Source organism: Poecile atricapillus, chromosome W (assembly GCF_030490865.1).
Source record: "Poecile atricapillus isolate bPoeAtr1 chromosome W, bPoeAtr1.hap1, whole genome shotgun sequence".
Taxonomy (NCBI): Eukaryota; Metazoa; Chordata; class Aves; order Passeriformes; family Paridae; genus Poecile; species Poecile atricapillus.
Genome location: NC_081288.1, coordinates 104,486,590 through 104,503,548, shown reverse-complemented (window position 1 = coordinate 104,503,548; position 16,959 = coordinate 104,486,590). Strand labels below are relative to the sequence as shown.

Below are 16,959 nucleotides of genomic sequence, written 5' to 3'. Positions count from 1 at the left end.
CATTCCCAGGACTCTGACAGTGACATTCCTAAGGTCAGAGACTTTCTGGGACTGAAGGCCTTTCCCCAGCTGCAGTGATTGTGAATTACATCAGATTATGATTTTGACGTTGTGAGCATCACCATGTTGTCTTCACACACACTTCAGGTGTACTTAGAGAAACCAGAGGGCCAGAGAACTTCCAGGGTTCTGTTCATTAGTTTCAGTTGTGAACAGTCATTGTTTGCTTCACTCTGAACAAATGCAGCTGAAACACAAGACACCTTGTAAAAAATAAAGGAGGCTGAGCTTGGGAGAACTCTTCAGCTGGTAGAAATCACAGAACCATTTAAGTCAAATGATATCATGCTGGAGAGATTTTAGGCTATCCTACACAGCAAGGGGTAAGGCCTCAGCTGATGTCAGAGGGAGTATGACAACGTTCCTTTGGCATCTCTTCCTGTGTGGAGCCATGTTGGGTTCCAAGGCAGTCATCAGCCAGATCAAACACTTTTTATATAATGCTCTTCAGTGCAAGATGTGGGTGGGTCTTGCAAAACATTTCTGTGGTTATGGGAGGTTTTTGGTAGTTGCTACATGAAGAGGGCCAGCTCTGCACCATGGGCCTCATTTAAACAATAGAGGGCTCAGATACAGCATGTGCTTTAAGTAATATTTTGGTGCAGGGGAATGTTATATCCTGAACAAAAGAGGTCTTTAGCATGCGAACGCCTATATTGTTAACAGCATTATTTAGTCCTGGGGAGTACAGATGCGAGACATCTCACTACTGCAACATGAAGATGACATTGGCCAAATGATACTGGAGGAGTCATTTGTAACAGCTGGACAAATATCAAAATACTAGGAACCTAAGATCCAAAATGTTTCATTTACAGATCATTCTGAGATGGCAATTCAATACTAAGGGATATTTATTACTATAATATAGCTATTAGGAAGTATTTAAACACTGGTATTCTTTAGGTGTGTATTCAGAAGACTGTGCCTAATCAATTAATAATAACATAGTTTTTATTAGCAGGAGTGGGAAACTGCTGCCTCTTGCACATGTAGGGCAATGCTTATGGCAGACAATTTGAGAACCAGCTAAGTACTCTGCACCTTATCACTACCTTGTGCATAACTATAAAAGTCCCTCTAGAAGCATTAGCTGCAGGAGGAAAGCTGTATCCATACCTCTCCATTAGAAGCTGCAATTTCCCCTAATTCCCAGCTAATTACTTAGTTCAGACTTGCTTAGTATTACAGCTGAGAAAATGGGAAGGCATGGAAGTCCCAGTGTTTAGGCGTCCTTTCCACATTGCTGGGCCATTCACCACCTTCCTACTCCAGCTACAACACCTTAAAGCCTCTCAGTCCCAGCTCTATCTGCAGCTGAATCTCTGTAGCTGCAGACTGTACAAAGTTCAATCATCTGAGTTCATTTTTAAAAAGAGGTTTGTGTGTGCTAGAGGGAAATTATGTTTCCCTGTGCTAGGGAGGCATAGTTGCTTAAATAAGCTTATAGTAAGCTTACTTTAGCCAAAAGGCAGGAAATCACATCATACCCAAACAGGTACCAGCCCTGCCTCAACTCCCCAACTGAATCTCCCACACTTTAAAACTTGCTTGGCCTCAGCAACATCCATGTACTTTCTTGCTATAACTCACTAGCCAACACACACCCTGTGGAGAGTCCCCTCATGCAGCGGCTCCTTTGGAGGCCTTTTGATAGCCAAGGAGGAGATTGAGTCTTCATGGAGTCATTTCCACCATCCAGACTTTCCTCATACAAGTAATTGACATTTACAAAACAACTATCCACATACAAGTCCTTCTCTCCATTTCCTCTATCCTTCCTAAAAATACACATCACACTTTTGGCCTTCCTGGAGAATGCAACTTTCTGTATCATAGAATCATAGAGCATCCTGAGCTGGAAGGCACCCACAAGGATCATCAAAGTCCCAACTGCCAGCCCAGCACATGGCAGCCCCAAGAATCCCACGCTGTGCCCTGGGCACATTGTCCGTCATCACCAGCAGCCTTTTGTGGAGGTGCCTCTTTTCCTAGCAGAGAAGCTCCTTTTAAAACCATTTTCTAGCTTTGCCTCTTGTTGGGTTTTGACTAATTTCACAGGCTTGCAAATGGGCTCTACTATAATCCAATTTCATTCAATTATAATCCAATTTCAATCTTAAGAGTTACCAGGTATCCTCGACTCATTGTCTCTACTGTCCTATTAAAGATGGTGTCTACTAGTAGATTATTTAATTGCTGATCTTCTGTCAGTCAGGGAGAACCCTCCAGGACCTCATATTTTTTTTACTGTGCAGTCTTGAGAAAGATATGTAGGGCAACCATTTCTGGTTAAAAACAAACAAAAATCCTTTAAGTTCCTGTGCTCAAATTCCTAAATGTGTCCCAAGTGAAACTAGAAGGAAGGCAGGCTGCTTTAGGTCCTGTGCAAGCAGAGCTCATACGTAAGTAAAGCGTGCTGCAATGCATCAGCTGCTCAAAGATTACTGTGTGCATGGAGCTCTCAGCTCTGGGGAGAAGAAATGCAGTGAGCCTGAATATTTTCTACTGGTGTTTAATGCTTTTTATTTCCTATTTGCAGTATCTTTAGACAGTTGCCACAGTTTCCCTGATGCTCAGTAGATTATGTAAATGCAACTGGGTCATATATCTAAATTTGCTGATAGACAGCCATATGATTTGAAATCATGTTTTTAAGTGGTTGTAGGAACCAAGCAGAGTTTTCAAGGATTTTTGGTTTTATTGTTGAAGCAAACAGCAGTCTCAGATACTTGGGTAGTTGGGTTTATTGCAAATTCCACCAACCTACTAAATAACTCTGCAAGCCTGAGCAGCTCAATCAGTTGAGAATATGGGATGGGGCCCTTGATCACTTACAATTTTTCTTGTGAAGCTCTCAAGATGCAGATTTGAGTAGTTCTCATTTGTATTTATACAAATGAAAAGGTGTATTTATATTCCAGCTTAGCCTGAATTCATCCTAAAAACTAAGTGAACAATAAAAAACCAAATCTGCACTTGAATCCTGCCTCTTCTTAGCATCTGAAGCTCTCTTTGTTTCCACCTAGAAATCTCAGGTTGCTTTTTTTGTCTGCTTCTTTGGTTTTGTGCAGAAGGGGGGCCCGGGGTGTGTGTCTGAATGTGAGAGAGAAATTAAAAATAACTTTGCCTATTGCAAAAATTGAAGTGAAAGTAAAGAGTATAAATCATATCTCTGCAGAACTGTAAATATGCGCTAAAAGGTGCTGCAGTTGGAGGTTGTCTGCTCTGGGTTGAACATTCAAGAATATGACAAAGCATGACATTGACTGGCCTCTCCAGGAGCACCATCCCTCCAGCTGACCCCAAGGATTCTTGCATTAAAAAGACATTTTCTATAAATTTCTTGCATTGAAAGGGTTCTAGAATTAATTGCATGTGTGTCAAAGAACCATTTAATGGCCTTACTACCCTTTTGTCTGAAAACCTCCCACAATATTAAAAGGCACAAACCAGAAGAGCAATATAATCTCCCTTGTCTTGAATCATAAAGGAAGTCTAGAAAATAAGCTCTTTTCTAATGTGTGTGTGTGTGTGTGTGTGTGTGTGCAAAAACATTGTCAGAAAGGCAGTGTAAGAATTGGTTTTTGTGAATTTATGAGAGGGGGGATGACAGAAATTCAACTGGTAACCTTCAACTTTAGTTTTCAGACCTCTCACTTAGTCCAGGGAAACTTGTGCCCAGGTTTCATTCTTTAAATTAAAACCTAGAAAAAACTCAAATGGGTATGGACATTTTTCTGTGGAAAATGTTTTTCTGTGAAAAATGTTAATGACAAAAAGTCTTGTCTCTTGCCTCTCACATTCCTCCTCTTGTGGATGTTATGGATGAGGTGACCATCAGGGTAGGTTTCAGCTAGAATGGGAACTTGGAATTTTTGACAGATGTCATCTCTTCAAAACATACTGCATTATTTTTTGTAGGACTGGCAGGGAGAGACTAAAGCAGGGGTACTGGCAAACTAAGTTCTGGTTTTAGAGACAGTACTGGTGTCAGAGATACTCTTTGCAATTTGAAAGTGGGAAAATAAAATCTCTATCCATTTCAGGTGTGCTCACTAAACGTGTTATTCATATCCTTTTTCAAAAAGTATTTTATATTCCCATGTCATCATCCCCATTGTAACACGTGCCAGCCCCAGACAGACAGACAGGAGTAGAAAGACAGGCTGACAAGAATCCATTTTAGCACTTAGAAGCTGGATTTCTTTGGTTGCCAGCCCTTGAACAACTCTAACAAGCCGTTTCTCAGAGGCTGGTATTGCTTTCAAAGTAAAATGCAACCCCACAGCCACCTTAGAAATCTGGATAGCTGAGCTGTGAAAACCCTGTTGTTTCTGACAGCAGCAGTACCCCCAGCTCTACACAATCCACATTCCAAATTCCATATTCCCAGTTATTCTGTGCTTCACACATACATTGCAAACAGGAAGTAAGAGCAGCTCAGCTCTTGGCTTCCTCAGTCTCAAGAGACTGCCATGAAACTGAAAAACACTAAACTAAAACTTAAGTGTCTGTTAGACCTTTAATTAGCGACCTAAGGAGTGTTTGCCAAGAGGAAATTTGAATTCAATTATCCAAATAGAAAGTATTTAACCTCTTGATAGCACTCAAGTAATTATAATACTTAAGTGTTGTTTCTTTCCAGGAACCTTAAAAAGTAAAATAAAAAATCAAATTGAAAATGGGAGAAACTGTCAGTTTTATATCACAAGGAATCTACAAAGGAAAGCTGTAATATTGCCCATGCTTTAGACTCAGAAAAGCATGTTAGCACAGAATGTTAGCACAGAAAAGGGCAGCCTCAAGCAGGGAGAGCAGGTTGCAGGATTCATGATTTCTCCACTTAAACAGCCAGCAACAGCATCAGGGCCAACAGTGTGAGCTTTATGTGCTTCAATACAACCATAAACACACAGCAAAGACCAGCAGGTCACCTCACACAGCTTTTGATGAGATGGAGATGCTCTGTCACTGTCAGGAGAACTGGGATGCATCAGAAGAGGCTGTATATTGTAGTCCATTTTGCAAACATTACTCGATACGAGCCAAGCCATTTTCATTTCAGGTCATGGCAGCTGTTTCAGCCCTGATCCCAACTGTCCTTTCACTACACATTCACCCAAAAAGTTTCCAGAATTAATCCCAAGGGAAAAAAAAAGGAAAAGTAATTATTGTCTTGCTTCTCTCTTCACAGACTGTAGGTTGCTTTGGGATTATGTTTATCAGCTGCTTTCTGACAGCCGGTACGAAAATTTCATCCGATGGGAAGATAAGGAATCCAAAATATTTCGGATAGTGGATCCCAACGGGCTGGCCCGTCTGTGGGGAAACCACAAGGTAAGGAAGCAATGCAATTTTCTTCCTGCAGCATTTCGCCTCTTGTAGCATCACAGGATTCAGTTATAAACAGGAGAAGAAAGGATGGCATATAAATTACTGCTGGAAAGCTGTAATCTTTTGTTCTATATACATTAGAAATACAGAGCATCCATCCTGAAGCACTAAAACCTAATCTTCACATAAAGAACTTGTTGGTTTAGTTTAAAGACCTTTGTTATAAATGCACGTAATTATAAAATTACAAGGAGTGCAAGAATTAACAGTCCTCTCTCAAGGCATCTTATTTCTTCTCGAAACCTGATACTGAGGATATTTTGATGAGATGTAGTTTACAAGGAGCTCTGTACAACAGAGCAGGAGCTTTCTGTGTTCCTGTCTGCAGCAACTCCTGGAGTCCACACGCTGGCCTGTAACAGACACCAAATGTTCAGTATTATGTACTTCCTTCTAAGAGTGCAGTTTCTGCTTTGGTCTTTGGAAAGCTATTACTGATTTTCAGTTTGGGGCTGAGTTATGTATAGATATTTCTGTATATGTATATAAGTATATTCAAATGAATGTATGAATAATCAGCATGGATTTATAAAAGGGAAATCATACTTGGTCACTATGATATCTATCTACAACAAAATTACTGGCACAGTAGATTCAGGGAGAATGGTGGATATAGCTTATCTTGATTTTAGAAAGGCTTTTGAGACTGTCTCATAACAGCTTCAAAGACAGACTAATTAAGTATGAATGACCTAGACAAGAATACAGTGAGGTAGATTGAAAACTGGCTGATTTGCTGGGCTGATTTGCTGGTGATCAATGGCACAAAATCCAGTCACTAGTCATTTTACCCCTGGGACTGATTCTGGGGTCAGTACTGTATGTCCATTAATGACCTGGATGATGGGACAGATTCTCAGACAACACAAAACTGGGAGGAGTGGCTGTCACACCAGAGCATTGTGCTGTCATCCACATGGTTCTGAACATGCTGGAGATATGGGCTAATGGGAATTTTATGAAACTTACCAACTTGCACATTTAATAATTGGGCCATGCCATCATGTCTCATGCTGGGTGTCTAAAACAAGCTCCTTCAGACCATTGTCTACTTGGGCAACACAGTGACCTTTCATCATATAAGAAATGGAAGAAGCACACACAGTATTTCAGGGAGGTTCCCAATGAGGAGTCTAGATTTTGCAGGGAAAACTTTGTCCATATTAGTATTTCATTGCCACAGGAGCTCTTGATGTGGCCTCCCTTAGCAGAGTTATTGCAGTCAGGGCAAGCAGAGGGGGCCTGCTCTTACTGGGCATTTTAGGCAGGTGGATCACTCTCCTTTGATGAATCCAAGCTCCTGACATGGAAGGTCCCAGAACAAAAACATGCTTCTACTGGTTTGGCATTTTTTTGCCCATGGCAAGGCAGCTGCTTTACACTTGTGCATACACAGCTTTGCCAGCAGAGTTGTCTCTCTGCTGGGGAGTCTCTGCCAGACAGAAACCACTGCTCCTTGGACCAGAAAAATGCTCTTCATGTAGACATAGCCTAAGGGGCTGATCCTGCTCTTCCAAGTCTCTAATTTGGGGGCTGCCCACGTACAGCTCTTCCAATGCCCATCACTTCTGTCTTGTGACACTCAGCTTCAACAGGGCCATCTCGTTTGGGGGCTTAGGAAGGTTTTAATGAATCATCTCACACTTCAGTATACCTCAGTGCTCTGGCCATGGCCTTTGGGCCAACAGCTCCCAGAATATAGGGGAGGATCTGTCAGAAGCAGATGTACTACCCAATTGGCTTCTTGATTTACACCTGTGTAACAAGAGGAGAAACAGTGCTCTGTGAGCATTAACTAGTTAATGCAGGGGAATCCCAGAGGAACAGTGCTCCAAGCAGGGATTGCTGACAGATTCAGCCTATTAGCCACTATTCCCAGGCTTTTACAAAAGGTGTTTTCATTAGGAACAGGCCTGTCACATCCCACTTGGCATAAGCATCTCCCTCCATCTAATGTCTCCTTTTGTAGTTAAGTCTTTTGTTATCTGTATTCCAAGAAACTGTAGAAAAGCCTTGCTTGGAATTTTTGTTAGACTCCTTGCTTAAATTGCTCTAAGTGGAAAGAGACACACAAAACTTTGGTGATGAGGGCTGTGGGGGTAGAACGGGCCTGCAAACAGCAAAAAATGGTACATGTAATTTCTTGAACTGTCTTGGTTACTCTAGGTAGCTGTGATACTTCTGCAATTCATTTTGGGGCTTAGAAAGGTTTTAATGAATCATCTCACCACTTTTTTTCCCTTTTTTCTTTTGAAAAAAAACCAGAACAGAACAAATATGACTTATGAGAAAATGTCCAGAGCCCTACGCCACTACTACAAACTAAATATTATCCGGAAGGAGCCAGGACAAAGGCTTTTGTTCAGGTAATTTTCTTTCTTTGCCATTTCTTTCTATGGAAATTAGTTTTAGAGGATGGAGGATGGAATTGAGTGTGGGATACCTCATTGCCATAGTTGTAACACAGGTGCAGATGGCCATACATTTGTAAAAGCTATCTAGAGCAGTGCTTTCCAGCTTTCAAGGCAACCACACTGATTTACAAAAGCACGGGTCTGTCTCAAGTGTCAGTGGAGACAACAGAAGTATTTTCACTGCTTTGTGCAAGGCTGTGCCATTGTTTCAGGCCTTAGATAAATGATTCAGCGAAACTGCTGGAAAACCTACTCCAAATCGACTTGTCAAACGCAGCTGCCAGTGAAAGCTGAGCAGGGATCAGGCATTTCCTCAAGGTCATCACAGAAGAGAAGCACTTGACCACATGTTTGGTGCTGCCTTGAAGGAAGAGAGGTTGCTGCAAGAGCTGTTCATAAAACCCAATGCATCAAATTGGATGATACAACCAAGAATTTAGGAAAGAGAGCCTGAAACAGCATTGAAACAGGGAGCTATTTGTACAAACTTGAGTGCAGATGGCACAGAATGAGAGCACTCCAGTTCTCTTCAGACAACACCAGCAAGTCCTAGTGCACGCCTGACCTTCAGAGCACTGAACTCAAACCAAAGACTGCTTTGCTGTCAGTGGCCTGGATCTAGCAGTGTGCTTGGAAATGATAACAATAGGAAGGTAATCTTTGAACTTGTTTTCTTAAATAGCTAACAGAACTGCATTAGCACTCAAACTATCTTCAGCTGAAAAGGGTTCTGTGGGATGACTTGATTATGTCAGCTCTTAGAAGGAAACATAGATGCAGGAAGAAGAGTGAAGGAAAGTAGCAGGCATGGGCAAAGTCAAGTGCTTGATAGCAACTGTTTTTCTGGTGGAAAGTTAAAACAAGGTTGCTCCATCAGTACCAAAGGTACCTGTGTCTCCGTGGTCTTGTGTAAAGACTGTATTGCCTTGGGGGAATTCCTGATGCTGAACACTGAATGTGCTTCTCTTGAAGTCTTTCCTTCAGTGGGGACATACACAAAAGATGGAGTCCATCTCTTCTCAACCCAGCTGCCTATTTTCTCAAAATGGTTGTAACTTAATGCCCTTGGAGACCTTAGTTCCTCTGTAAGACTTGGCTAAATTGACCAAAAAATTCAAAGGTCACCAGAGAGCATAAAATTTGAGCTATATGAACTTAATTTCCTTTGGAAACTAGGAGAAAAAAAACAACAAAATATTTCTTTGCACAATTCCCAATAAAAACTTTTTGATGTTGTTTTTTTAGACCTATTTATATCTGAAGAGAAAAAGAACAGCTGCAAAAAATCAAGTCAATAATGTTCCCTTCTTGGCTATTCCTCACAAGCACAGAAATAATAGGAAATGTGACTTTATTGTGCAGGCAGTTGTCATCTGCAGATATCTGTTTAGAGCTTTAAGTAAGATGGAGTAAGAAGATTTCTAATAGGTTGGCTGGGTGTCTTCTGCAACAAAATAGGTCACAGACAGTATTTCTAAATTTTCATGCGGTTCTGAGTTGTTGCTTGTTTGTTTGTTTTTAATGTAGTCAAATGCTATTTGAAATACCCACTCTATGGTTTCCTTGATGTGACTTAAAGCACAGACCAGCAGGAATGCCCAAATTCCTGCACTGCAGTTCACATCAGCCCATGCCCCACATAGAGAGGATAAGGGCAGTGGGACCACTCTGTGTTTTGATTTCATCCTCATGCAAGAGCAACAAGACAGTCACAGGGTTTAAATCAGGGTACAGTCTGGCCGTGGGCTTTGGTGTGTTTTCAGTGTGTAGCCAGGCACTGATTCACCACTCCTGCATATGAGGTTTTCACCACCGTAACACCGTTTGTAGTAGCAGCATTCTTCCAGCAGTGACACAGCAGTGAGTCATAGTCCTTTTTTTTGTTTGTTTTCTTTCCCTAAATGCATATATGCACATGATTTCCAAAATTAGAGGGAATGGCAAAAGGCTAGTTCCAGGCTATGCTGTGTGTTTGCTGAGAGGCTTCAGCAGTGAGCATTCTCTCATGTGAGTCAGTGTTACTTGTTGATTGTTTTGGTTTTTACTGGGGAAAGGATACTGAACATATCATCAACCTGAAGTAAAATCAGCTCTTATGATTAACGCATTTCATACTGCTGCATTTTAACCAGTATGTTGTTAATGAAAGACTGAAATTTTGTACCACTTCCAGCATAAGCATCTTTCATCCTAATTTCTCCAGAAGTGCTTGGGAGTTGGGAAACTGATTTGTGTTGAAATCAGGATTTCATCCTTCCTGTGCCACTCTCTCTTCCTACACCATTAAATTAAAAAGGAAAAAGCAGAGCCTTTCTGTGCTACCTCTGTGCAGTAATACACAAAAGCATCCTGGCAAAAACCAAGACCACAGAATTAAACTGCAGGCTGGTAGATGTCCTTTCTCATTTCCTGCTGCTACCATGCCTCCCCAGATGCCGTTTCTGTCTCCAGCACCCTGCAGACTTACTGCCTTGTGACACTGGTGCTGGGAGCCATGGCATTGATTACAGAGGATGCTGCCTCACTGCAGTCACAGTTGCTACAAGCACACCAGAAGAGACTGTCTTTGCTTACAGTTCCCTAGCCCTAAGCCTTTTTCCTTCAGGGCCTTTTCAGTTTCCTAGAGCTTGTTCTGGCTTGGACCTTGGCTTTTCCCCCCTCTGTTCCTTTGGTGTTTCATGTTCTTCTCACTCACTGTCTTGGTTAGGAAGACAGGTGTCTGGTAGGGAGGGCAGGAGCCTCCCTTGGAAGGAAAATATAGATCCCCTTCCTCCGAATTACTGTAATTTTGAAATCAAGGGGCTCTCAGGCAGAGATCTGGGGATAGGAATAACAGTTCTTTACCTAGTGTGTATAACAAGGCACACAAACAACAATAACTACAGCGTTAACAACAAAACAGAACCAGGGACCCCGTGACAGCTTTCTCGGCTGAGACGGGATGGAGGAGAGGCTTTGCTTCACAAACCCCTCGGGCAGTCAGTCCCGGTGCTCCTGCAGGGCTCTGAGGAACACTCAGCTGGAACAGCAGGGATGAGCTGAGATCCTGGGCCGGTGGCTGAGGTGGATCAGCAGCCTCCCCACACCTTGCAAGGGCTTGTGCTTTGAAATATGCTGGTCATAAAGACCTTTCATGTCTCTGTCACCAGACACCACACATGAGTGTACCTGTGCCAAGATGTCATCTGACATGACAACAGCAAACAATATGAGGGAGAATAAATAAATATCATTCTTTGAAAAAAACTATGGTTTTTGAAAAAGTCTGTGTTTCAGATTTGAACTTTCAAGAAGCTGGGGTAAATGCCAGTGATTTTTTTGTTTCCTTTCAAGGTATAGAGGAGGGAAGATAACTGGGGAGAAGCTGGGAAATACTAAGGCTTTGGGAAGATACAGCGAAGATTATCTTGGGAGCTGTAGAGCTCAGGGGTCTCAACAACTTGATGAAGATAATGAACTTGATGAAGACCCCTGAGAAATGTGCTCGTTTCTCTGTTTTGCAGGTTCATGAAGACCCCAGATGAGATCATGAGTGGCCGGACAGACCGCCTCGAGCACCTTGAATCCCAGGAACTGGATGAACAAATATACCAAGAAGATGAGTGCTGAAGGAAACAGGTGCACCCCCTCTGTGGGTCCAGGGGAGAAACATCTGATGGTCGGCATGGTTTGAGAGGGGAAGCAGCAAGACAGGAGCAGTACTTGAGGTTGCCACTTAGCTTGAAGACCACGCAGGATCTGAAGCACCTTAACAAAACAAGCAGGCAGAAGTGGTGCTGGCAGGAAAGCAAAGGGGAAAAAGCCTGGACCTATGCACTACTTCACTGTTCCTACAAAGTCTCCCTTGAATTTTTCTTTCTTTTTGGTTTGTTTCAGTTTTGGGGGTTTTTGTAATTTTTTTTTCCCGAATAAACATGCAGTTTGACTTTCCTTATCTCACATAGGACAAGACATCAGATTATGCTTCTTCTTTTTTTTTTTTTTGTTTTTGTTTTTGTTTTTGGAAGGCTTTCCTATGGAAATAGAGTGCTCTTATTTTCTGTGCAAGTCTCATGACACAACACCGCATAAACAATAGCAACACAGAAGGGATTTGCTCAAGGCTTCCAGTTTGCTTGGATGAATTTATACGTGCTGCCACTGGGAAATGTGTTGAAGCTACCAAAAGAATTTCTCACACATACCTGTCAAATGAAGAGGAGACACCCTTCACGTGTAGGCTGGGCTGTCATCCCAGCATAGCTTGGGCTCCCAAAGACTGGCTGTTAACGGCTGGAATATGGACCAAAACCAATCACCTAAGTGCTCCGGAGAGGAGAAAAATAAATGTGACAAACCTCTGCAAGTGACTATCAGTTAACATTCTCCCTCCTTCTAGCAAAGAAGTGATAGAATGGAGCAGGGGGAAGGGAGGGTGGGGACAAATACATATATATGTGTGTATATATATCTAAAAGTTCCATATATATATAAATATATATGTAATCCCCCTGGTATATTCACAGTTGTGAATTTCAGTTCAAAGTTTTCTATAAAAAGGGAAGACTGAAGCATCTGTAATTACAGAAGGAAGGGGTCTTTCTCATACCTGCTAGCAGTTTTGGGGTGAAAGGTGAAGGACTGTTCCTTACATCATAGAAAGCAAAGGGACTCATCATATGGTTTGTATTACTCAGAAGCACTTCCAGGATCATTTTGTGCTGCTGGAGAGGTAGATGATTCACCACTCTAAAAGCTGATGTTAGAGAACTAGAGACCAAATAGCTATACTTATATCTTGTAATTGATTTTGGCTTTGTTTTGGGATTTGTATTTTTTTAATGCCTCCCACTGCCCTCCCCCATCCTACAGCTCTGCCATCAAGGAAGCTTGTCCCAGCTTGCCTGTTTTTAACATTTAAGACAAGAGAAAAAAACAACCTACAGCCATGTTGCTTTGGTGGTTTGGGGTTTTGTTCTGGTTGCAAGGTGCCTCCATTTGGTTTGCTGCACTGAGGGTGCTTGGTGTGAGGCAAAGAGCTATGCCTAGTTTGGTCACAGAAAGCTCAGCAGTCCTTGATGCCCAAATGAGAAACTGCTGGCCTGCTTCATTTCACAGCTTGGGCCACGACGATAGGAATGTGTGTGGTGTCCAGTGATCCATCAGCAGTGGTCCTTTGAATGGAAGGAAGATCTAGCAGCAGAAATGATGCTTGCAGGGGGAGAAGGGACATAGGGAAACTGGAAGAATCACATGGTGCCTGAAAGAAAGCACATCCACAGCAGTGCATTAAGAGCAGAAAGCCTCTTTAATGGAAACATAAAAGAAACTAGATCTGGAAAAAAATCAAAAGGCTAATCTAATCCATTTCAACCAAAAAACAAGGTACATTCCCATGATAGAGCTTTTATCAGCTATTAAAGCAACACGACATTTGATCTTTCCATGTATTTAACAAGAGGGTTAATCTATCCAGGAAAAAATGGCACTCAATGTCCCCTGTGTTTAAACAGAGATAGGCCAATCTCACCAAAGACTCAATATTGAGTCACAGGTCGTAGAAGGAACAGCTTTGTTAAGGGTGTAGATAAGCATCGTACAACAAGGAGAGATTTTTCTGAGTCAGTATCTGATGAGGAATGACAGGTGTACATTTCTCCCTGAGCTTTTCACAGCCACATTTTTCTATAAAATCACAGTTAAGTTACAAGTCCCAGCACACCACATATTTTATCTGTCCTGGACAGATAAATAATGGACAGGGGAGTGTTTTTCAGCAATGCGTCACCTGTCTTTATCATGACTCTGAAGTCCTTGAAGCTCATGAGGTGTGAGATTGGGAGACACTGTGGGACTTAAGTAGTCACAGATCTGAAACTTAAGGTCCCTTGAGACCGAGGGCCCAAGGAGTTACTCTGTCACATTGCTTAAGGGTTCCCAAGTTGCAGCCAGGTCTCAGGAGCTGGAGTAAAGTGGTGAACTTGTCAGATGGAGTGTGATCAGAAGTACCAATGTAAAGAAAGGCTCTAGCTGGATCCTTGGGTGTCCAGTGGTAGAAAGAAACAAAGTTTTTGCAGAGGATGATTCATTCTCTTTACTGCTGTGGTCTAGATAACTGCATAACTCCATTATTTTCCTTTGGCTGCTGTTACAAGATTGTGAAGGACAAAAAAAAAAAAAAAAGGAACTTTCTATATAAAGTGCTCTGATGAGTCACAGCTTTTTGTCATGGTCAAGGTGCACACTGCAAAATACAGAGAACCAGAGACAATCCACCCATTTCCTCACCATTATCTACCAAACTAAGTCCATCCTCTGCACTGGGTAAGACAGAGAAATCACGTGTGTTGTCCTATAGGGAAGCATTATAGTGGAATTGTTCACTTTTACAAAAAAATGCACGCACTCCCACTTGCAGAATCTAAGTCAAAGGTAGAAAAAAATGTTTGTGGCTGTTGGAAACTCTTCCCGATTCACACATAAAGGACATCTTTATCAACCCACCACAGAGGAGTTCTCACAAGGCTGATGCTAGTTGGAATGAAGGTAGCCTTTGACCTTGGAACAGGCCAGTCTCAGAGGGACCCTTCCTGTCTCCGGCCAGGTCTCCTGGTGCCAAAGGGAATGGTGTGGGTCACACTGGAGCTGCCACAACTGCAGGGCCTTGGGGCCTGTTGTGGGAACTGCAGGAGTTGAACTACTCTTGGGGTCTTGAAGTGAGTTTATCAGGAATGACTAAAAATAAAAAAAGTAGTGGCAGGCTAGAGCAGCTGCAGGAGGGAGATTCCTATTGACCTCATCCACTGGCAGATCCATGGGAGTGCAATGACATCATTAACAGCCTGAGCCATAGGAATGCATCGCTGCCTGCCAGGGCTAGCAAAGGTAACACTGTCTTTCCACCAACACTGACACCTGCCTTCTCCCCCTCTCACAGTTTCTGATTTCCCTGTGTCAAATTTGCCAGCAGCAAAACAGCCAAACTTTCTGCCTTTGCCACCAGAGCAAGTGGGGAAAGGGAGAAAATGTTTCATCCTTGGAGACACACAAAAGTCACCTGGACACAGTCCTGGGCAACTGGGCCTGGCTGACCCTGCTTGACCAGAGGGGGTTTGACCAGATGACCTGCAGAGATCCTTAACAACCTTAGAACCTAGCAAAGGTTCTGTGTGGTTAAGTGCTTAAGCAAAGGTTAAGTGGGACATTCATTATCATCAGCTTGCTATAAACCTCAACACAGGCCAGTCAGGTAGGACATCAGGTATTCCACAACAGAATATTTTCTTAATTAAAGTTTGAAACCTGTTGACTGTTTCTCCATTCAGAGAACACTACTGGGGCCCTTTCTGTGAACACTAAGTTGCTGCCATCCTCCCCAGATTTCAAACTCCACGTATGCATTCTTCAGATCTTTTTTGTCAGACTGCAACTGTACGCGAATCCAGAGTTTGAGGTCTTTTTTTTTTAAATAAAATTCTAGTGTTTTTATTGATGATGGCTTTTGGTTTTTTAAGGTGTGGGGCTAAGGGACTGAATCAAATGAATGTAACAAAACAAAAACAAACAAGCCTATTCTCAGGGCCAGTGAGTTGCAAATAATTTTTAAAATGCTTGTAATTACATCATCTCAATAAAAAAAATTTAATATAAAAGCAGGAATGTCAAATTTGTTGGTGCAATTATTGCTACAAGGTCATTTCTTTTTAAGAGCCATGGTACCTAAGAGTATAGCACATAGCAGCTGTTTTCAGTAAGGAAATGAAACCTGCAGGCTCCCCCTTCCCAAACACGTATGAGCAGTGCCTTGATCTTCCCTGGGAAGTGTTGTTCAGAAAAGTTAAGGCTGCCCCTTGAAATATTTGCTTTGCTGTCTGTCCTGAGAGATGAGCCAGGTACTCCTCTAATGATTGGATGTGTGTACCTGGTTCTCCTTCCTTCTCTTGGAATGAACATAGAAGAACAAAGAAAAACTGAAAATAAATTGCTGTGATGCATCTGACTGATGCATCTTTTTTAGCCTGCTAAACAGGCCAGATCAAAGACTGAAAGAGCAAGAGGTTTTGAAGAATATTCATGTTTGGAAACCAGTCTAGAAACCTAGCCCCTCTCTTCCAGCATAGCAGGACTTTATTTTCAAGTGTCATCCCTAACCAGGAGGTGAGGGGAGAGCAGACTGGTCCCCCCGTCCCTGTCTCCTGTATGGTGGGGTTCCTGCTGCGTTTGACAGTGTGAGGCATCTGGAGGGTTTCTGAACATCCCTGCTCCAGAGGTGCCACCAAAAGTCACACCAAACAAACACATCCCTGCTCAAGAGAGATGCCACCAAATGCCACGGCAAACAAACGCATCCTGTCAGTGGCACACAGCCCACAGCTAGTGCTCTCTGGTGGGAGCAACTTGAAGAATCATGGAATGGTTTGGATTGGAAGGGACCTTGAAGCTCATCTCATTCCACCCCTGCCATTGACAGGAACATCTTCCACTTTCCCAGATTACTACAAGCTCCGTCCACCCTGGTGCTGAACGCTTCCAGGGATGGGACAGCCACATCTTCTCTGGGCATACTGTGCCAGGGCCTCACCATCCTCACAGGTGTGGCAGTGTGCCTCAGGGGAGACAAAGAAGTTAACATTGCCCCACCCCAAACCCCTTGTGAAGGGCGGCCCAGGTGCTCTGATTGAGTTTGAGTCCCTGGGGGTTTCTCCCTTAGTGTGCTTCTACTTGTCCCTGACCCTGAACTCCACCCTCAAAGGTGGAGACCCTCGGGGGTTCTGTCCCTCAAAAACCCCTGCTGTGCCTCTTTGTTCCTATGCTGAATAAATGGTTTCATGAACCGGGAGCCCGTCTCGTTGGCGTTTCATGCTGGTCCCCAGAATCCTGCTGCTTCCCTGGACGAGATCCTGAGGTTGCAGGCTGCAACACACAGGGGAGAATTTCTTCCTTATATCTAATAAAAACCTATGCTCCTTCCACTTAAAGTCATTCCATCTTGTCCTATCACCTCCATGCCCTTGTAAGAAGTCCCTCTTCAGCTTTCATGTAGGCTTCCTGCAGATACATGAATACGGATACAGATACATCAGGCCTTTTTAAGTTCTTCCTGAAGCCT

The 16,959-nt window shown here is 42.8% G+C and overlaps 1 protein-coding gene across 2 annotated transcripts in view; it reads left to right on the top strand.

Annotated features, from left to right (window-relative positions):
• LOC131591923 (transcription factor ETV6) overlaps positions 1-12,269 on the top strand; it is a 135,831-nt gene extending 123,562 nt beyond the window's left edge. For both annotated transcript variants that reach the window (XM_058863046.1, XM_058863045.1), the window contains 3 exons: positions 5,258-5,400; positions 7,723-7,823; positions 11,375-12,269. In XM_058863046.1, the coding sequence (XP_058719029.1) occupies positions 5,258-5,400; positions 7,723-7,823; positions 11,375-11,480 (350 nt within the window). In that variant the 3' untranslated portion in view covers positions 11,481-12,269. The remainder of the gene's footprint in view (positions 1-5,257; positions 5,401-7,722; positions 7,824-11,374) is intronic.
• Positions 12,270-16,959: the final 4,690 nt, after the last annotated feature.